The sequence below is a fragment of the Tetrahymena thermophila genome (assembly GCF_000189635.1).
Source record: "Tetrahymena thermophila SB210 genomic scaffold scf_8254588, whole genome shotgun sequence".
Taxonomy (NCBI): Eukaryota; Ciliophora; class Oligohymenophorea; order Hymenostomatida; family Tetrahymenidae; genus Tetrahymena; species Tetrahymena thermophila.
The window spans coordinates 62,709-84,909 of record NW_002476359.1 but is presented as its reverse complement, the minus strand read 5'-3'; the positions used below and the strand labels follow the sequence as shown (position 1 = coordinate 84,909).

Here is a 22,201-nt window from a genome sequence, read left to right as displayed (position 1 = left end):
ATAGATGCAAACACTATCTGTTTGTTCATTCATATACTTTAGTCCATCTATATAATTTATGTTGCTAAAATTAGGATCTATAGTTATTAACTTTTCTGCTGCACTGCTTGTGTATGAAAGCTACATTTACCAAGCAAACCTTATAAACAGCAAAAACTAACTAAATAAAAGCCTCCTGTTAAATTTATGAAATGATATGCATATCTACTACTAATAATATTTCAATAAATAGGCCTTAAATTTATTCATTCTGATAGTTCTTATAGTGTTAAATTTTTTTACCTAAACTTGTTTTAATTTTTTTAAAAAACAAAATTAACAAAAATAATGAAATATATAATTTTAATGAATGCCAATCTGATTAATAAATATCTATTATTTTTATCAAAATAGTTAAATTATTTGATCACATTATTTACTTTGTAAATTTGATTAGATTTTATTATTACTAATTTAATAAACTTAATCTAAAATATTTAAAACAAAATTTATCAAAACTTGCGTTGATAAATAAATTTTTACTTTAATAATCGTTAAAAAATTCAAAAGATTTTCGACTTTATTTATTTCAAATAAGAGTATAATTTATTTTAGTGGTAAATATTTGATTTATCAAAAAGATCTAAACAGATTTTAAAAAGTATTTATTGATGATTTCAAAAGTTAATAGATAACTAAAAAAAATTAATAAAATGTAATGATTATATTTTGTAAACTTACTAAGCTATGAGATTGTATGTTATTACTCTAAAATATGTTAGTCTTACACATATATAAATATATATGAAATAAAATTATTTTTTTAAAAAATTTATTTTTATTAGTTTAATCAAAATAAAAAATAATAATTTTACTAAGAAATCAAGAAGAAAAAATTATTTATCAATAAAATAAAATTATTGATTAATAAATTATTAATAAGTTATAAAAAAAAGCTTAAAAAATTGATATTTGTTTAAATACTATTTGAATTGAGTAAAAAACAATTGATTAATAAGAAATTAAACGAAATGTGAAAATTTGAAATTTTAATTAAATAATATTAGCTATGAAAATATATATTTTCAATATTGATATTATAATCTTACATTGACTTAGAACATAATTTGAGATTAAAATATTTAAATTAAGTAGTTTAATAATACTTTTGTAAATTAATTCATAATTTAGCACAATTTTAAAGTAAAAATACTTTTTTGATAAAAAATTATCTTTACATTTTATTTTTAAAATAAATTTAAAAAAACTATTTTGAAATATGTAATAATAAGTTTATTTATTCTATTTCATTGATTTAAATAAGACATAATGTATGGGTTTTCCAAAACAACTTCAATCGAAATTATGCTTATCAAATTTTTTACTAAGTACATTTCTTCTGTCACATAGTTGTAAAATTTTACCCAGCCAACAAGGAAAACAAAAAATAGTGCAAATAACTAAAATAAGAGCAATATTGTTTATATTTCTTTCATCATTTCTAGCTAATCTTTCATCATCTATAGCATGAAATCTCTCATTATATTAATAGAATTATATAGTATGTTAAAAAATTTATTAAATTCTTAAATCTTATTTTCACTTTCCCATTAAATCATATTTTTTTTAAAGTTTGGTTTATCTTCAATTATTTGATGTAAATCCACAAAACTAGATAAAAACAACTTTACACTAAATTCAAATCCCTTTTGGAGTGATCCATTATAAATTGAGTTACAAACCTTTTGATCAATTTAATCCTCTTGTGAAATAAATTAAGGATAATTTTAGTATGCTTAGCACATATTATCTTAGATGATTTTGTATAAGAAGTTATCATAGTAAGATTACTAGTAGCGCGACTATGCATAACTACTGCTCATAGTAGAGTACATTTAGTCTAACTTTTACTAATTTGTATTGATAAGCTATCCCATTCTTGTTTAGTAATAATTAATATTATACAATTAAATTCCTAATTCCATTTGATCACCAATTACTGAAAAAAATACTGCAACACTACTTATAAAATTTGCTTTAAGATCATAAAGATTCACTAATTTATTACATTTAAAAAAATTTAATTAAGTAATTTAATTTATTTAATAATAAAATTTACATAATAAATCTATGTTTAGGAAGGTCTCTTGCTAAAATGCATGATTTAAAATATAATTTGTTATTGGCTGGATTATTAAGATAGCAAATGATATCAAACAGTAGACTACAAAAATTGGTTTGAATTTAGGTAGTACGCTTGTACTAGATATAGTTTTCTTCTTTTTAAAATTTTCAGGTAATATCTTGAATTTGCTTGATTTTTCTTCAGATTGTGCAAGTTAAATTGGAATCATCATTGCTTTAAGATGCTCAGGCTGAATGGTTGCAAATAATTTTAAAATTAACTCATTCTAAATTTGAACAAAGTAATATATTGGGAAAATAGCGCCTATTAGAATTATTGCTAAAACAATGACGAGTATGAGTAATATTAACACTTACTACTATATGGAATTAATTATGCTTGTAGCATCATCTTATATTTACGATTGCAATTTAACTAAGTGGTTGTTGAAATCAATAAAATTGTCTGTTTATATCTTCTGATAATATAAAGTATTTTATATTTAGTGAGAGATTTAATTAAAATAACCACAAATTGCCTAAATAAAATATGCTACAGTAACATTTCTGATATCTTTTTCAGCAGGGTTATATGTTTCTGGATTTTTAGATAGTCTATCATCTATGCTTGTAACTAAATGCAATTAATTTTCATTTAAATAATTGAAAAATGTCATTCTTGTTTAATCGGAAGATTGATATTAATAGAATAATTAAACTAAACTTTTAGTTGCATCGTTTAGAGTTTAAATTGAAGTTTGCAAATAATTATTATCTTAAATACCTTGAAATGTATTGTGATTAATAAGCGATATTATAGATTCCTATTACATAGTTATTACATAGCTACCACGAATGCTCATAGGCCAAGGTAAAAATTAAAAACATGTTTAAGCCAGAGAGAATTAATTTAGTATATTAAAATATTAGAATAGAGTCAGAGCTACCACTACAGAGACTGAACACAATCCAAACAAAGTTAATGCAATCATGAGAAAATTCTTCCTTTTAGAAGTGATTGAAGCTTTTAAGTTCCTTTTTTATTCATAGTTGTGGCTTTTTGAAGTATGAATAGAGCTTGTAGCAACTAAATTAGATTTCTTTTTTTCATATTTGTAGTAATAGTCATCACTAGAAGAATAGGATCCATTACCATTATTGTTTTAGCGTTTTTTAAGGATATCTTCTCCTTCAAATTCATTTTCATAAATCCACTTGTTTTAGTAAATATCTAGATCCTGTTGTGCTTTTGAATTCTTTTTCTCGAAACTTGAGTTTTGACCAAAATTATATTCCTGATTTTTGCTATAGATAGTACCTGTTTTTTTAAATGTCTACTCTGAAAATCTTTTATTTAATTTTTGATTATTATCTTATTAGTTCTTACTTACTCCAATTTACTTTGCATGCATCATTAAGTTGTCTTGCTAATTTTTTTTTTCACTCATCTTCATTTGCAAAGATGTTGTCATATTTTTAGAGTTTTAAATTTGATTTTGAGATTTCTATTTGTTAACTGAAATCTCTTAAAATGAACTTTTATGTTCAAACAGTAGCTTTTCTAATTTTCCTTAATCCTACCCTTATCCTTAAGTATCATAAATTCTATCTGTAGTATTGATATTTTATGCGTTAGTTTATAATTCTGTGTTATAATAAGTTGAATCTTTAGCTGAGAAATGATTAAACTCTTCTGCTTTTTCAAACTCTTTAACAGCTATTTTATTTAAGCTTTATAAAGTTTAAACATATTAATTTGCATCTATATGATTTATATTTGTCTCTTAAATATTTGGAATTTTTGTGTAGGAAGAGTTTTTATTGTCCATATTTTATAATTGTAGTATTTAATGATTTTTGGAAGTTCTATTTTACTAGTCAATAAATTAACTTTAATCAAAAAAATTAGAACTTGAATTGATAAAACTTTAATTGTGTTGATAGTCTAAATCCATCCTACTACTACTTTGTATATGCTAATTTGATAAATCTCTCACTTCTAATTTTAGTTTCTTAAGATCTAAGTAGATACTCTGATCTTTAGGAGTTTTATCATCATTTTATTCATTATTATTTTCATTACCTTATTCATTATTATTTACATTCTTAATATTTTACTAAGATTAAATCTCTTCTTCTTGCTTTAATTCTGAGCGATCTAAGATTTCTTCCAACTATTAATATGGCTTTTTAACTCTTTACATTTAAAGAGTGTGATTCGCGCTTTACTCTCCTAAATAAAATAAAATAATAATAATAATAAATTTTTTTTAACAAATAAAATAAAATCATACTTGAATATGAGCTTTGCAATTAAATTTAGCTTTAATTTAACATGTCTAACTTAGCATATTCTCTTTATAAAGGATAAGAAATATCAAGAAGAGATTTCATCATGCCTGAAAAAGTCTAAAGACACTCTTTTATTTCCTAAGTATCTAGCAGCTTTCTAAAGGAAGCTATCTCAATTACATTATAAGAAAAGTACTTATTGGTTGTATGAGTAAATTTAATCTACACAGAAAAAACATCCATACTTTCTACACTGTAATTTTTTATTTCATTATCCAGCTGCGAATATTCCATAGCTTCAAATATAAAAGATCTTTTCTTCCTTGTATTTGCTAATCCAAAAGTATTTGTTGTTGATAATGAATTAGTTTTGAAGGAATTAATCTTTTGATCATATTTTGGGAGAAATGCTATTGTCTTTACAAAATCCTTATGGATATCTGAGTCAGTAGTTTCTTATATTTTTACCCATTTCTTTTCAAAATAATGCAGCAAAGGGATTATTTTATTTAAATAAATTCTTCTTAAATCTGATTGGTTGTTTATAAATCGATTAAATAATCTGTCAAACAAAATTTCAGAAATTAATTAAATTTAGAATTATTAAACTGACGTCATTATAAATGCAGAATCAGATTTTAATTTGATAATATGAGTTGTTAGTCCGCAATCTTCTAAACCTATGTTATCAGTTTTAAAAACAATTGAAATTGGAACTGCCCATCCATCTTAATTTTTAGCTAATAACAAAGACTTCGTATTGCTATATTTATTTCTTAGGTTATTTGAGCTTTCATCATACTATAATTACTCATCCACAAAATCTTATAGAATAGCATTATGAAAGGGAGCTATTTAGTTTGGTAAAATAATAGAAATATTTTTTCCTAGAGCTTCTTTAAGGGAATAGCCAAACATTGGTTCAAATTTACTTTGCGATCTTTTAATCGTACCAATATCATCAATCAATGTAATAAATATTACACAATTATCTTTATCAAAAATTTTTTAATCTACTTTGTTAAACATCTTTAAAATAATGTTGCTAGATTCAGAGTTAAACTCATTGAAATTTTATTTATTCTTTTTGTAATTTTTAAAAATATCTTTTTTTCTTTATCCGAAAGCCATTATTTACACATATCTATCCATAAAGAATTAAAGCTTTTAACTATTATAATGAATTCTGCTTAGATTTTTTAGAGTATTTTATAATAATAATCTATTATTGTAATATTCAATAGCTTTTTATTTAAAGTCTTTCAAATTTATGAAATCATTGCTGAGCATTTTGAGGATATTTTCTTTTTATGCTAAGCATTTTTCGTAAAGTTATTAGAGCGAATTAAGTCCTTCATCAAATTTAATTCCACATAAATAATCTCTCAACTCAACTGAGACAAATGACTTTTTTGAACTTCCCCTTGTTTTTTCATAGACTACATTTTACTAAATTTATTATTCTTTATCTACTTTTTTAGCATGGATTTAAGTTTAAGCGATTGTTTGATTATCGAAATTTTTTTATGCCTTTTTGTATGTTTCCTGAAGCAATGCTCTCTCTCTTAACGAAATGTTTTATTTCGAATTCAATTTGACAAGCTCACAGAAAACTTAAACTTTAGATTTTTTAATATCTATCAAATAATTAATAAAGCTTAAATAGGCATCAATAGTATAACCACTATTCTTCAAGAGTCTTTTATTACTACAAAAATTCTTAAAAAGCTCATATATAAACTAGTTTAGAAATTTTAATCTTAATCTTCCAGATAAAACTGATTATTAAAAATCTTCATATTTATACTAATCTAATTGATTTATCTTAAAATTAATTTAGTAAAATAAATAAATGGACTAAAATAAATTAAATTTAAGTAAGATTATTCTTGAATTTTAAAATATTTTACAGTATCAAAACAGAAACATTTAGGATATTAAGTGCAGTTGATAATGTGATCTAATGAAATGATTTCATGAAACTGAGATAAAGAGCTAGTCCTATAATCTTCGTAATCTAGCTTTGAAAGTAGTAGGAGTTGACGAATTAAAAAATCTTTCTTAGGATTATATTTATCTTTATTTTATTTAAGTACTTCAAAATCTAAATCCTTTTTAGAGATAATCTATGTAATCGAATAGGATATAGGAATAACTATTAGAGCTAGTAGGATCATAGATATTTATTGGTTATTAACATCGCCAATAAATAAAGTAATAGCAAGAAACAAATACAAACAGTTAAAAAACACCATCCAAAAAAGAGTTTTTATTCTATTTAAAAAACATCCAAATGACAGATAAATAAGCTAATATATTGCTAATATGAAATTGACAATAATAAGACCCGTTAATTCATTTACAAAAGATAAAAAAATGCAATTTATAACTTCCAAGAAGCGCAAGCAAAATTACCAAACAAAAGGAGTTCTAAAACCTAGAGTATGCTAGTTAGAGAAGCCATAACTTTAATTATGTAAACTGATTGCAGTACCTATTATTATTTTAATAATTAAAGTATGTTCAATAATTATAAAATTAAAATAGATAATATTATGTAAATTATGTAGTGTAATTATGCATTTATGACAAAAATCGTTTATATTTAGATATTAAAGAATGATTAAAAACCTTTTGTTCAGTTTTTATTAAAAAAATTGTAATCAATGCATAAAATTCACAGACTGTGGAATTAAAGAGTTAAATTTTCTTCTAACAATTATTTCAGTTAAAAACATCTTTTTATATAAAAAAGAAAGAAAGATTACTTATAAGAATACAGCTAATAAATGAGATGCATGAGATATAATACAAATCATATTGAAGCAAAGTATGATACACTAACGGAATAAATATGACATAGTTGTATATTTGAGCAATAAAGCTAATATAAAGCTGCATTTTTCTATGAAAACTTTTTAAGAAATTGTTCAGTTTTTGTTAGTAAGTAAATAGTATTCCATCTATAATCAAGCATATAAATAATGAAAAATTTAAAGCTATTCCAGCATAAATCACATTAATAGAATTTACTTGAGGGTTCAAAAAAGAAATTGATCTCAAATCTGGAATATTTTAATCAACGCTTTACATCATTTAAAGAGACTACTTAGATATGAGGAAACATAAGTTCCAATAAAAGCTTATAAGAATTAAAATAGCACCAATTAGCTGTGTAGTCTAAAATACATGAATAGTAGGACAAAAATGCTCTAAGTAATAAGTTTTAATTCTATAATTTATGCCTGAAATAACTTTGTTCATTGTAATTTATTGATTTTTTATATTTACTTTCCTTACTATAAATATATTCTTTTATCTTATCTAAATTTAACAAAAATTAAAATTAATTAATTTATGATTTCAATTATCATCCGAAACTTAATCAAATTAATTTATATTTACTTTTAATAGCATTTATTATTTGAAATTTCATGTATAACTTAATTTCTTATTATTTAATATAAATCAAATGAGTAATTATTACAATAATTCTACCTAATACTTATTTATTCAATAAAATCTTTTTTTTGAAATAGGGCATAAAAAGCATTAAAAAATCTAAAATTAAATTTCTTTTTATAGGATAATTTAAAATAAAATACAAGTATATCTCCTGTAAACTATTAACTTAGTAATTTAGAAATATTTAATAGTACTTAATATTTATAAGATAGCTAGTATTGAAAAGTATAGTTAGAACCACTTGAAAGAATTTTCTTAATATTTAAAGTATAAAAATAGGATGATGTTATCATACTAATATTTAAATGTTAAATGATAAAATTATTTAAATAAATATTATTTTAGAGCTTATTAGTATTTTTATAATTATGATATTTAATATATGAATTCTAGCATAAAATAAAAATTATTTAGAAATAATTATACTTGAAAAATAGGTACTATTTTTAGATTTATTTATATTTAAATAATTATCTAATTATTTTGGCTGATTCTTAATATTTAGATGGGTGTTCGAGTTTCATTTAAAAAAAAGGAAAAGATACCCAGAAAACTTTTAATAAACTAATTTTTTAATTGGTTATTAATCTTTTAAAGAAATTAAAAAAAAAGCAGATATTATTTTAGATAAACCAAAAAAATTTTGATTTTGATGATTCTGAAATTTATTTGACTTGTTTTAAAAATTATATTTTACTTACTAATTAAAAAGAAGTAAAAATGATTTTATTTAGTGAGTGATTGATTGATTGAGGAATTTATTTAATCTTAAAATCAAAATATTAAATATAAATTTATAAAATACATTTTTATTCTCTTAATAATAATAAAAATTTATTTTATTTACAATATTTTCTTTTTTCTTTTGAATTTTTCATTTATTTTTGGTTTTTAAACTATTTTCTTTTAAAACAGAAGAAAATGCTATTTATTTTGTTTTATGGTTGATATTTTTATTTGTTTTTCAAATTTCTTTCTTTAAATATGAGATAAAGTATGGATTTTCAACAATTATATCGTATTCTATCAGAGTCAAAAATTTTCTAACATTCAAATATTGATTTTGAAGTTTTTGAAACATATGCTTTACAATGAAATAAGAGACATTTATTACTAATAGCAGTTAAAAGACGGTTGACATTATTATAATTAAGTTAATAGTATCAAAGAGATTTTATTATTGGGATCTGATTAGATATACTATAATTTAAGATATTTAATCTAGAATTTTTAACTCATAATATTAGTCAGAAATAGAATTTTGCTGGAAATATTTATCAAGATACGCTTATTGTTACTAAGCTGTTAGATTACTATTAAATTAATTTAATAACTAAAGTTGAACATCCGAATATCTTTTAGTGGAAATATAGAATCCACTATTTTATGTGGCTTCATAGAGCCATACACATTAAGTGAAATCTGTTTAGTTATATTGTAATAAAATAGAAGAATAGAGCTATAGCTAGTCGCACATACTTGAGTCTATCAGATAAGTTATATTATTAATCTTTTACCTCATAAAGCTAGAATCTGAAAATTTTTAATATGACTACATGAAACTACCCATTTAAGTTTTAATATCATCGTAGTATTGAGTTAGAAGCTATTGTTAATAACTCTATGTATAGTTAAATGTATATTCTTATGAGCCAATTTCATAGAATAAATAAGTAAATTTATGCTGGTTAAAATTAGAAAATACAGATATCAGCTTTTAAGACTCTCCTTTTATTTAAAATTAAAAAATTATATTAGCTTTTTAACTCTTTTAACTGAAATTTTTCTTATTTTTTATAGATTTTTGAGAAACAATTGTTAAATTTTTTCTTAAATTAAAATTAAAATTAAAAAAATAAATAAATAAAAATATTTTAAATGCTAAATTTACTAATTAGAGTTCCATCAATGTCGATAGAGTTGACTTATATTTAAATGAAATAATAGTCTAATATTGGTTCAATTAAAATTAGTCCTGAAAAAAACAATCCTATTAAAACTTTTTGAATAGTTAAATTTGATTTATAAACAGTAGAGCTTATATTCTTTTTCTTTATATTATTTTTATTTTCATCTCTAAAAACAAAATTCAAAAAGCTTTCATTTTCTTAATCATTCATTTATAGTAATTTGTTTTTTAATTTTAATTCTTGAATGTATTTTATCAATATCTTTGTTTTGAATGTCATCTCATCTATTTTTTTAAGGTTAATTGTAGCAAAAAGTGACAAAACCTCTTACTTTAAAGAGAAGCAAAGTGAATAAAAATATACCAAGAGTATGTTGTAAAAGAAGAGAAAGATAGTTAGAAGATAAATAAAAATCAAATATATTTAACTTTACGATTAAAATTAAGTAATTTAATCTGAGTCTAATTGGTTAAATATATTAGCAATTTATTCTGTAATTTAAATTTAATTTACTCTTAATTCATTTTGATAGATGTTGCTATCAAGATTTACTGGCAGTTCAAACATTGTAAAAATTGATTAAAAGGTAATTAAATTTAATAATAAGTAAGTGTTATTTATTTATTAAGCGGAAATATTGTTTTAAATTTAACTAAGAGTATTGTAGTTAGTTTCATAAGATAACACTTCATCTATATAGATTTCATTTTAATAATTTATAAATAGATTTTCTAAAATAGTCTTATATTGCTTTATATTATCAGTTTGAGCATTAGCTATACTAGTTAAAAACTGATTTTAAAAATCAGTACCGCTCAATTAAAAGTAATCTTTAAAAAAACCATCTTCTATAAATATATTTGCTATTTAATCATGTATTAATTTTTTGAAATTGATAATATCTGTAAAGATTTTATCTCTATTTTAGTATTCTTAAACAAAGTTTTTTTAATCAACATAGCTCATAGAAGTAGAAACTATGACAAGTGCTAACAAAACCAAATCTAATAAATAGCCACTATAAAAAATTTTTGGCACTTACTTTTTCTAATATATTGAAGCGACAAGTTAATCTCTTTTTAAATAAAAATTTTAATTTATAAAACATTAAAAATATTAAAAATAAAAAACAATTAAATTTTATTTACTTTTGCTGTTTCTTTTTCCCTATTGAGTTGTTAACACTTCCTTCAGCATACTTGTCATTTTTTTCATTTTAGTTAAACAAATCACTGACATCAATAGAAGAATTGCTTTCTTATTCTTACTCTATTTTGTCATCATCATCAAGCTTAGCATATTTATTTTAATCTATTGGCATATTCTTGAGAATAAAATTTTTATTTTTTAGTTGCCTCATTTTTTTTTCAGCAAATATTAGTTTTTCTTATTTTTGGCTATCAAAAATTAGTTGTTCTATGCCATATAAAACGTTTTTCCAATTTGAAGATTTCGAAGCTTGTTAATTAAAGCTCTGTTAGTCAACGGAGGTGGAATTTTTCCTATTACTAAGCAATAAATTATTGCTACTAGAACTCTTTAATAAATTACTATTGTTAATACTACTTAAATTACATGCTTCAATTTCTTATATTTCATCCATTTTTGAAAACTGGTTATCAAAATCATGGATTTTAAAATATGAATCAGAGAATTGAGATTATTACAAAGCAAGTTCTTACTAAGCTTTATACATCTGTTTAATCTTTAATCTGTTTTACCTAATAATTTTTTGTAGCCTAGAAGCATATGTTATATTTTCTAACCGTTTTTTAAACATTGTTAATTTCGTTAAGTTGTAAAAATGATTTATTTGATACTCTTCTTATTCGTCCTTAGTCGCTGAAAATTCTGGTTAGATAAAATCTATATTAACATCATTATACATATCAGTTTAGTAATTGACTTAAATTTCCTTCCTAAATTCCTTTAAAGCTTCCTTTTTAGAACTCAAATATGTTACAGGCTCACAAGAAAAAATGACAATATAAATAAAAGAAATGTATGTATTTTAAATATGAATGTATTTTCCTTGAATTAAATGAATATCTAAATCCATTAGCTGCTAGAACAGTAAAGGATTGTTTAAAATCTAAATAGGATTTTTTATTTGTTCTTTGAAGAGAGGTTTGATTAATATGGTCTAAAATTCAGAACTTTCATTGTTATTATCAAATAAACTTCCCAAAATAGGAATAACATGACTGAATTTAATATTATTTAACTCTATTGGTCTATAGCAAGTCGAAAATATTTTTTAATAAAATGACTAACTCATGATTAAACTTTTGAAGCCTAGATCAGCTGTTGTCATCAAATAGTAAGAAGAGTCCTTTATTTGCTAAATTATGCTACATACTCCAAAATCTTCTAATCCGATCATAGTTATCTGCATCTTTATAGAGTAAGGAACTGCCCAGTTATTCTTATCTTTACCAATTAACAGCGGATAGTTAGTAATTTATTTAGAAATAACTTTACTTTAAATACAATTTTTTATGATGCTATCATGATGTTAAGCTAATGCATCTGGTTGTATAAAGTTAATATTTTTTCCTATATATTCTTTGTTAGTTAGAAGCTAAACAACCTTATCAAAATTTTTAGATACCTTTTTTATTATTCCTAAATTTATAAGTGAGACATATACAGCTCCTTATTCTAAAGAGTAAAAAGGTATTACAGTTTAAAGATTAAATTGAATTAAAAACTAAATCTTTCTCTAAAAAAAGTCATCTATATCTAAAACAAAATCAAAAATTTTGCAAAGCCTCAATAATTAGTTTTAAGAGCTATTTTATTTAACTAATTAGTCAATAGAAGATTTGAGAATATCTCTATCTTTAATAAGTTATGATGCTTAATTTTCAAAAGAATCCAAATTTACAATATCTTAGTTGATGGTTGATAAAATTTTTCTTTTTTAAATTAAACAATTTAAAAATTAGCTGTAAGCTATTGATAGTTTTTCATCAAATTTTATTACATTTAAAAAATTTATTTTGTTAAGTTTTAGTTAATTTGAAGACTCTTCTGATATGCTTTTGATTTTTTTTTACTCTTCTTTTTCCACTTTATTTCTTACTTGATCAATCAATCTTCTTACAATTTATATCTCAAACGGATTAAATTTTTAAAAGCACTTTTATAGTTGATATAATTCAGTTATTGATTGATTCATGTTTTCCATTACATCTTCAACATAGTAGTAGTAGCTTATTTAAAAGTCACTTAAATCGTTTGGAGACTCTTAAATATGAAACCTTAGAATACTGTAAGTAAGTTATAGAATATTTTCTCTATTCTTTTCATTTAAAAGATATGATATTCTGTTTTCCTAATCTTAGTCATACTCCAACTATTCAAATTTATTTTTAAAAAATTAAATAAAATCTTATTTATTTCTTTTTATGGTTTTTTTAATGTTAAAAAACTCATTTAAATAATTTATTCAAATTATTTAGATAAATAAAATAATTTAATTTAAAGTCGATATTTTCAATTAAGAAAAACATTCTCCATAGCTACTATTTGAAAAATATTTTTCATTTAAATAATTTTTTTGAAAGATAATAATAATTAATTAATTTTATATTGAATGAAATAATTAATAAAAATTCAGATTTTATCTGATTTGTCAATATCAAAAAGATTTTAAAATTTATTATTAAAAAATAGATTTAAAGTGAAAAATGTCATGGTGAATAAAATGTAAAAGTATAAAAAAGGTAATTATTATTTACATTTTAGCAAAAGCAATTTGATCTAAGTTTACATTGAATCAAATGGCTTACGAAAGCATTTTCTATCTATTGGGATAAATACTCCTTTATATACTCATAGTAGTATGTTGAGTTTTATTAATTAATTAGTCTTAAAAATTTATCAAGTTTTATTAAATTTCTGTAATCTTTTCTAAGAATGTATTATTATTTTATATCATTACTAATAGTATTGATCATTTAATAATCGATTAAGGTATTTAACACAAACCCTATTTTTAAAGATAGAGTAAAGAGAATAAAAATAGTAGCAATATTTGGAGAACTATTGCTTGAAATATAATACAAACTGTTTATAAGCAGATTTATATTTAATACTGAAAACTATGAAATTAACAATCTTGCCCATTCGTGCAAATATAAATTCTTATAATGCATGAATATTAACTAGGATGATTGAGAAAATAATGAGAATATAACCCCAAAAATGAAAATACTTTTTGAATTTTATGATAGCAAAGCTATAGATAAAAAATCTAATAATTTTATAAAAGGATTTAACTTGCTAAATCTTTTTGCTAAGCAATCAGTCATATAAAAGCTATAGTCATAATCTAATAAAGAGACAATCTAACCTATAAAAAAAAAATTTTAAATTAAATGACTAAATTTTTAAAAATACTTAAAACTATAGATAAAATAATGTTCAGAATGCTCAAGTACTAGTAAAAAGAAGGTGAATATAGAAAGCTCACAACTAAACCTACTGGAAAACAAAGATAGTTGTAGGATTTAAAAAAAAATTTAACTAATCCACTACCTCTAAAAGTCTTGTTATACTAAAATAAAATAATATCATAAACTAAACAAGCAAAAAGCAGTATATTTATACAAAGGAAAAGGATTAAACTTATGCTCCCTAAGATATCTCTTGATGATTCATTAAATAAAAAGTATATTTGATTGTCTTACTATTTGTAATTAGAATCATAAGAGATGCTAACATATGCTAAAAAACTTGAATATAATCTAACCAAAAAACTAATCTACCTAATAATTAGTAAGCTTAAACTGACTATCTTACTACTTTAACCTTTCGCAATTAGCAAATAGCTCCTATCAGTAAAATATTAAATTATAAAAAATGTTGCTTTTTATTTCATTTCTTCTACTTCTACAACTTTCACTTTGAATAATTTATTTAAATTTGCTTGATATTTAATTTAAATTACTTACGTTTATTAAACTTTGTCAAAAACAAAAATAAATAAATAAATAAACATTCTACTTATTAAATTTTTTCAATCATATTTTTAAAAAATAATAAGTAAGTAAATTGTTTTTTTAAATGGTTTTTAAGAAGCAATTTTTATTAATTTATACAATTAGCAGTTACTTAAGATTTTTTTTGACTTAAATTTTGTTAAATGAATGATTATTTATTTATATTTCTATCAACTAACACTTTAATTTGCTTATTTAAAAAACCCATACTAATTTATTTTTTAAACTTGCCATTTAATAAAATAAATAATAATGAATTAAAGGAGAATTTTTATTTGAATTATACAATCCTTTGCTATCTAATAATTAATATGCTCAATAAAATTTGATAAATAAGTATTTTTTAACATGCTTTTTAGATTTTAACGACTCTTAATTATTAATTATAGCATTAACATTAATTATGAGTTTATTAAATTTTTTTGTTATTAAATGAATCCTAAATTTATATTTCTAAGAAAAAAACCATTTAATTTATTTAGTGAGTTTTAATATATTAATTTATTGTATCATGAAAATTTTATATTAATAATTAGTTGAGTTATTTTAAAACCATCTAATCAATCTTCATTTTTCCTTATTTTTTTTTGCTATGATTATAGTTAATAAAAATCATAAAAATGTATTAAATTAAAAATAATTAGGCTAAGAATTTTGCTAAAAAAAGTTTAAAATTAGAGAAATTATTTTTTTTAAAAAAAAGTATATTTTTACATTAATTAATTATAAAACTTCTAATTTTTAAGGTATATACAATAAATTTTATAAACAATTTCAAGTATTCTTCTTAAAATATGATACTACATACGGACTTTCTAGTAAGATAGTTAGATCAATTAAGTCTAACAATTATTTAGTTTAATAGAACTATGTACCTATTCCTTTGTAATAAATTCTCCATCCAACTAGCAAAACAAATAGCAAGATAACTAACTAAACTACTAAAAGAATGACTGATATCATTAAATTCTAATTAAAATCAATTGAGTAAATATCTTAAAAGAAGTTGTGAACAATTTTAGTAGTCATCATTATTTAAATTGAAAAATTGAACTCATCGTTTAGATTTAATGTCTAATACATATTCTCCATTGTAGCTTGAGCTTAATTTACGTCTAAATTTACTACTCCTTCCATAAAGTTGTTATAAATTTCCATATATTTTTGTGCCACTACAAACAGACCTTGCTAAAATACTCCTCCTAAGAGATTTTAGCATTAACTTACATTAAATTCTAAATTTTCTATATAGCTTTGTGGAGAATTTTAAATTACATCACAAACATTACTTTTAAAAAGAGGTTATAAAAAGTTTTGATATTTCTATTTCTAACTTCCAGAAAAGTTTTCATAGTTCTAAAATTGATTCAATAACAAATTCAATTTTTGAGGTCCTGCTTGCTAAAAACCAGAAGAAAAATCTAAATAATTTTATTTAGTTTCTAAGGGTATGTATTAATTATCAATTCCTGGAATTAAATTGTATCTTGCATTAATCTAGCTTGCAATATTGTCAAAGAACATATCGAATGATGCTAATATAATAAAATTTATTAAGTTAATTAAAAGAAATTTGAAAAAGTTTGTTTGAAGCTGTTTAAAATTTTACCTAAGAAATTTATCTGTGTTTAAAAATCATCTATTTCTAAGCTGCCTAGAATAAATTTACTGACTCCATAAAATTGCATGCTGATTAAGCCAAAAAATAATCCTAAAAGAAACTTTCTTGATATTTTAGGTATGTTGTTTGTTGAGCTTGTGTTTTTTTTCTTTAAATTTATCAAACTTTTTTAAATATTTTCATAATTTTTAGAGTAAACACTAGCCCTATTTGACTAGCTCATTCTAATTTAAATACCAGTTCCATACTATCTTGCTGATTAAAGGAATTATTTTTCTTAGAATCTTGAAGACCTCATTTTTTATTTTTATAATTCAATCCTTTCTTGCTAGTCTAAATGCATGCTTATTGACTGCATCATATAGATAATTTTATCAGGAGCTATTGTTGCAAACAATTTCAATATCTCTTCTTTTTAATTTTAGCTATGAATATGAACAGGTATCATTAAAAGTGCAAACAATCCAGTTACAACAGATATGAGAACTAGCTAAATAGTTAAAAGCAATTTTGTTTCATTTATTTAAGAATTGAAATTTTTGAGATTCATTCTATAAACATCTTCAAGAGACATAAATATATATTGATAATTGGCGTACATAGATTCTTAAGAATACCCACCATCATATTTATTGTACATCATTACATTCAAAAAATTTATAAAGTAGAGCATTTCGTAGTAAAAATTTACTTTTACTGCAAATTTTGTATGGTAAATTGAATCAAGTATCAGAACTTGTATGTCGTATGAATTCATAACTTCAAAGACATAAACAGGCCTATTTGTTACTTATGTAGCCATTCTCATATATTCATAGTAAGAAATATATGTATAATTAGAAAAATATTTGAGAGTTTATCCTAATTGTTATAAGTCAGATTTATTAGCATAGCTTATTAAGCCTGTATCAAAACTATTTTAAATTCCTTGATTTGCAAACATTAAAGATAAATATTTTTTTTCTTAGTAAATCCAAAATATTTTTTGGAAATTGCTTTATTGATTTAGCAAATCATCATACTAAATGAAAAAGCTAATAATATTAAGACTGAAAATTATAATTATTGAGACCACTCCTATCATGTTTGTAGCTCTTAAGCTATTAGAGAATTTTTTTGATCGTATTGTGTTTAGCATATGTTATCTTTTTTATTTATAATAAAAATTTATTATTTTAATTAAAAACAAAAAATAATTTAGTAAATTTTTATTTTGTTAAATTGAAATTTTAGTTTGCTTTGTATTTATTATTCACTCAAACCCAGTAATCGTAAAATATAAAAAATTTAAACAATAATATCAAAATTTATTAAAATATTCTAAATATTTTAAATATTATTTGGGGTTATAATTATCAAGTTACTATAATATTTAAATGCTATTCAGTGAGATTTCTGCTTAAAATATTTGTTTTTTTTCTCTAAAAAAATTGAAATTCTTTTTAAATAATTAATTTATAAATAAATAATTGAGGAATATTAAAATTAAACCTAACAGAAGATTTAGATGTCTTTCCAGTTTTAGTACTATCTCTTTCTCCTTCTTTAAATTTATTTTAAGTTTCTTCTTCTAAATCTTCTTAAGCTTAATTTGAAAGCTCTTATGAGTTTTAATCTTCAAATTCTAAATCCTAATCTACTACATCATTAGAGTTAGAAATAATTTATTCTAAATTTATATTGTTTTTCATGATTGGTAAGTTTTCTTGAATTGATACATTTTTTTTTCTGCTCTAAGAATACATGCTATTTTTAAATGAAGATACTCTTTTCCTTGGATTATCGTTTTAATAGCCTTCTTCATCTCCATTTTCTGCAGCAGTGTTTTCTTAGATTGCTGTATCATATATAATAGCATCAGTGTTATATTGTCTTTAAGTATCAGGGAATATAAGTGCTTTTCTTTGTGATGATGCAGGTGAAAAGTAAGTAGAATCACTCATAATATGCTACTAATTTGCACTATCAATATTTTAGAAATCATTCAAATTTGTATTTAAAATTAATTTTTAATCTCTAAAGCCATTTAAAGCTTTTAAGGGAGCTTCTTACATTAGAATACCTGGTTATCCTTGCATTAATTGAGCATTTTAATTTTAAGTCAACAATTGATTTACAATCATTTATTCACTCTTAACAGTAGGGGGTTTCCCTTTAGCATAACCATTATTTAATTATTTTACCCTATTATTTTCTACTTTAAAGTACTCCTCTTCTATTTACCTTTTTTAACTATTGACATCCTACAAGCTTGTAAGATCTCTGGGAGTATCGTAATATTAAGACTCAGAATCATTTTAAATGTTTTGTTAACTAGCTTTTACATATTTTTACTAAAGATCCATTTAGAAGTTTCTAGGAGTTATTACCAAAGATTCCTTTCGTGTACCTCTGCCATCTGTCCTTTTTTACATTGACACCAAATTATCTTCAATATAAGAGAGAGAATTTATTCCTAGCATAGAACTATCTATGGACCCAAAATTATCTTTTGAAGTTTCTCTTATCTCTATTAATTTATTTTGCTAATTTACTAGTTTTTATTTAATTACCTCAGCATCAGCATATTCTTAAATTTAAATCCTAAAATTTTTAATTGCTTCTCTCTTTTAATTAACGTCATACAGCGGTTTTAAATGATAAACTTAAAATGCTACAAATTAAACATAGTGAGTGTTAACTGGATAGTAGGTAAAGCGTATTTAATATAGATTAAGATGAGTAAGGTCTTATATGATATTTGGATCATAAATGTCTCTTTCTATACTAGCTTCACTAATGTTGATGGGTTTAATGATTATAGTTTCATAAGATGATCCAGGTGAACCTTTTTAAGCAAGATGCTTCATTATTGGCATTAATAACCCTAATCTAATCTTCTTAGCTTCATTTTAAGTAAAGTTTCCCTTGAAAAGAATGTTGAAGAACTTTTCATCAAAGACATTAAATCTATAATTTTCAGTAATAGGTGAGGTAGTTACATATAAATTTCCGTCAACTATTTATTTTAACCATCCACAAGCACCTAGTTACTTATCGCTTAGCATGCAAAGCTAGACCTTAAAGCTGTAAGGAATTGACCAGCCATCAGAATCTATTCCAATAATAGTAGGATAATGTTTCATGTCTTAATTAACTAGCTTTTTTTAAACACAATGAAGCAATATTGCATCATGGACAATAGCTATTTCTTCATTCATTAAAAAGTTCACATTTCTGCCTATTGCATCAGAGTTCTTCTTTACAATAGGTACTACATCTTTGAAATTTTTTGATACTTTAAGTATTTTTCCAATATCATTAAGCAATGAAATAAAAATAGCACAGGAATCATCTTAGTAATAAGGTATACGATTTTTTTTCTAGCCCAATTTAATTTTATTTAAATACATCATCCTAAATATAGGTTCTATCGTAAGGCATTCTTCAAAGCCTTCACATAAACTAAGCAACGAAAGACTTGTGCTGTTGACTTAAAATAATCTAACTAAATCATCTTGCAGTCTTGTCCTTCTTTCCTACAGTTTCAAGGCTTATTTTTCTAATTAATTTAAATTTATATAGTCCTTACACATTATTAGTAATAATTCTTATTTTTCCTTGAGGCACTGACGATACTATGAAGATGCATCTTCTAAATTTTCATCAAATGAAATAATATCCAAGAGCTACCCATGTGTTTTTTAATATATCCTTTGTGCCTCCAATTCAAACTACTAAGAAGCCAAATTAAAAATATATTTCAGCAACATTTTTTATCTTAGAGTAATTCGCTTGGAGTATTTTTCTTTGTGTGAAAGAATTTCTCTAAAGGATGTTGTCTAATTTTTAGTCCAGTTAATCATAAACGCATAATAACTAAAAAGAAAATCACTTGATTGATTCTTCAGCAACTTGCATTCTGAAATATAGGTATTTCTAATATAATACTCTAAGTATTATTTTCTAATGTTATCGCCAACGAAGTCATTTTTAGTAATTTCTTCATCTTACTTTTCATTAAACAATAGTTAAAAAGGCTCCATAAAAATAATTTACATATTTTCTGCAAAAGCAGTGAGGATATTCTTCACAATTTAAGTGATGCTCTGTAACGATTTTTTCTAAAATTAGCGAGTTAGGAGATTCCAGATAATGAGACAAATTAGTACTCACATTATAAGCTACATATCTTAAAAATAAATCTATTCTCTCCAATTATTTAACTGTTTTTTACACCCCTTTTTAAGTGTGGATAATTGTAAGTGCTTTTATATTATTTTATAATAATTTATGAGTCATAAGGTAATATCCAGCTTAATAGCTCAGAGGTATACAAACTAACAAACCAAATATAAAATCTGTTTTATAGTTATTAAATTCTCCTAACATGATAAATGAAATTCCTACATTCGTCAAAGTAAGACTAAACTCAATTTATTATATTTTAAAATTCTAGAACGGATGATATATATACAGATAAATTAGCTTGATCAAGTTGAAAAAGAATCCAAAAAAAGGTAAAATTTTATAGCTTCCAAATTTTATAACAAATATAACCACTATTTTTAGAGTGATAAAAAAATAGTCATGCTTAGAACTCTTTTTAGCTAAGTAATCCTTCGTAGTGTATCTAATGTCGAAGTCAGTTGAGCATATTATAAATTCTATATTTAAAATTAGTTTATAGAATTCATATGTTGAACAAAAGTGTATATTAATTGAATAAGTTAAAGCTTTTATATATTTAAATTTTCTACTCTCTATGCTTTATAAAATCAAATAAGTAAGAATTTCTTTCTGTTAAGTTTGATGTTTAAATAAAATTTAAATAATTTTACGTAGCGATATGGTGAGAAATATATTAATAATAGACATTTCACTTTGCTTTGAATAAAAACACAAGCTTGCATAAATTGAAGCTATAAAATTTATATAAGTGTATGCTCTGAAAAGAAGCGAGAATATTTTTAAATTCCTAAATTATCTTCCTGAAAGATATAATGAGAGCCTAAACGCTAAGTATAGATATAAGATGATGTTTAAAACAAAAAGAATATAAAAGATAAACTCGACAAGTAAATTTGGCCATTACTCCATAATCATTGCTTTGATATATGAGTTTGTACTCTAATTATTATTGAGCAATTATTTGTATGAGTCATTATTAAAATTAAATTGCAATATTTCATATTGTCTAAATATAATTAAAAATATGCCAACTAAATAAGGTCTATCAAATGAGTTAAATAATAAATATGTCTCTTAAACGTAAAATGATTCAATCTTCTTCCTAACATACCTTGAAAAATTTTAAACTATATTTTTGTTTCCTTTTAAATTAAGATTCATGCTAATTTTAAACTTGTTGAGTACTATGCAAACAATAAATCAAAAATTATTATTAAATTTTGATTTTTTATTATTTAATTACAAATGTATATTTTATTTGAAAAATATAGCTAATAATTAACAAACTAAACACTTAGCACTTAGTTGTTTATAATTTTTTTTCTTTAACATTCCAATGAAATTTACAAATAACCAACCAACCAGAATTGTTTTCAAACTAAAAGGTAAATATTTTTTGAAAACTTAACTATATTCTATACTATTTATTTCATGATTTTCTTTTTTTTTGGTTACTTTTTATATTTTTACATTTGGTAGTAATAGATATTAATTTAATCTTCAAATAGAAATTTGGTTAATAGATTTTATTCTTTATTTTTCTAGAACAAAAGAAGAAAAACTCTAATGGCAAATAAACTCTATTGTAACTTTAAATTTTAAAATTCATTTCTGAATTTAAAAAATGATTAATT

General features: G+C 22.6%; 4 protein-coding genes across 4 annotated transcripts; 1 reads left to right on the top strand and 3 right to left on the bottom strand. All coding sequences in view use genetic code 6, as the record gives it.

The window, feature by feature from the left end:
* Positions 1-1,243: 1,243 nt before the first annotated feature.
* On the bottom strand, positions 1,244-7,519 carry TTHERM_00849400 (transmembrane protein, putative). The gene is made up of 5 exons (XM_001019242.2): positions 7,164-7,519; positions 6,306-6,889; positions 4,398-6,219; positions 2,099-4,336; positions 1,244-2,035 (listed from the first exon to the last, which is right to left on the bottom strand). Exons 1-5 carry the CDS (start codon positions 7,489-7,491, stop codon positions 1,287-1,289), a joined length of 5,721 nt encoding a protein of 1,906 aa, XP_001019242.2. The 5' UTR covers positions 7,492-7,519; the 3' UTR covers positions 1,244-1,286.
* Positions 7,520-8,824: 1,305 nt separating this feature from the next.
* TTHERM_00849390 (transmembrane protein, putative) lies at positions 8,825-12,960 on the bottom strand (the record flags this gene model as incomplete). Its single annotated transcript, XM_001019241.2, has 3 exons — positions 8,825-9,588; positions 10,424-10,845; positions 10,919-12,960. 3 exons carry the CDS (start codon positions 12,958-12,960, stop codon positions 8,825-8,827), a joined length of 3,228 nt encoding a protein of 1,075 aa, XP_001019241.2.
* Positions 12,961-14,194: 1,234 nt separating this feature from the next.
* On the top strand, positions 14,195-14,455 carry TTHERM_00849380 (hypothetical protein; the record flags this gene model as incomplete). The annotated part of the gene is made up of 1 exon (XM_001019240.1): positions 14,195-14,455. One exon carries the CDS (start codon positions 14,195-14,197, stop codon positions 14,453-14,455), a length of 261 nt encoding a protein of 86 aa, XP_001019240.1.
* A 1,095-nt stretch (positions 14,456-15,550) lies between these two features.
* Positions 15,551-21,728, bottom strand: TTHERM_00849370 (transmembrane protein, putative; the record flags this gene model as incomplete). The annotated part of the gene is made up of 5 exons (XM_001019239.2): positions 15,551-16,311; positions 16,386-17,542; positions 17,889-20,389; positions 20,436-21,043; positions 21,218-21,728. The coding sequence occupies 5 exons, from the start codon at positions 21,726-21,728 to the stop codon at positions 15,551-15,553; spliced, it is 5,538 nt and encodes a 1,845-aa protein (XP_001019239.2).
* Between the last annotated feature and the right edge of the window lie 473 nt (positions 21,729-22,201).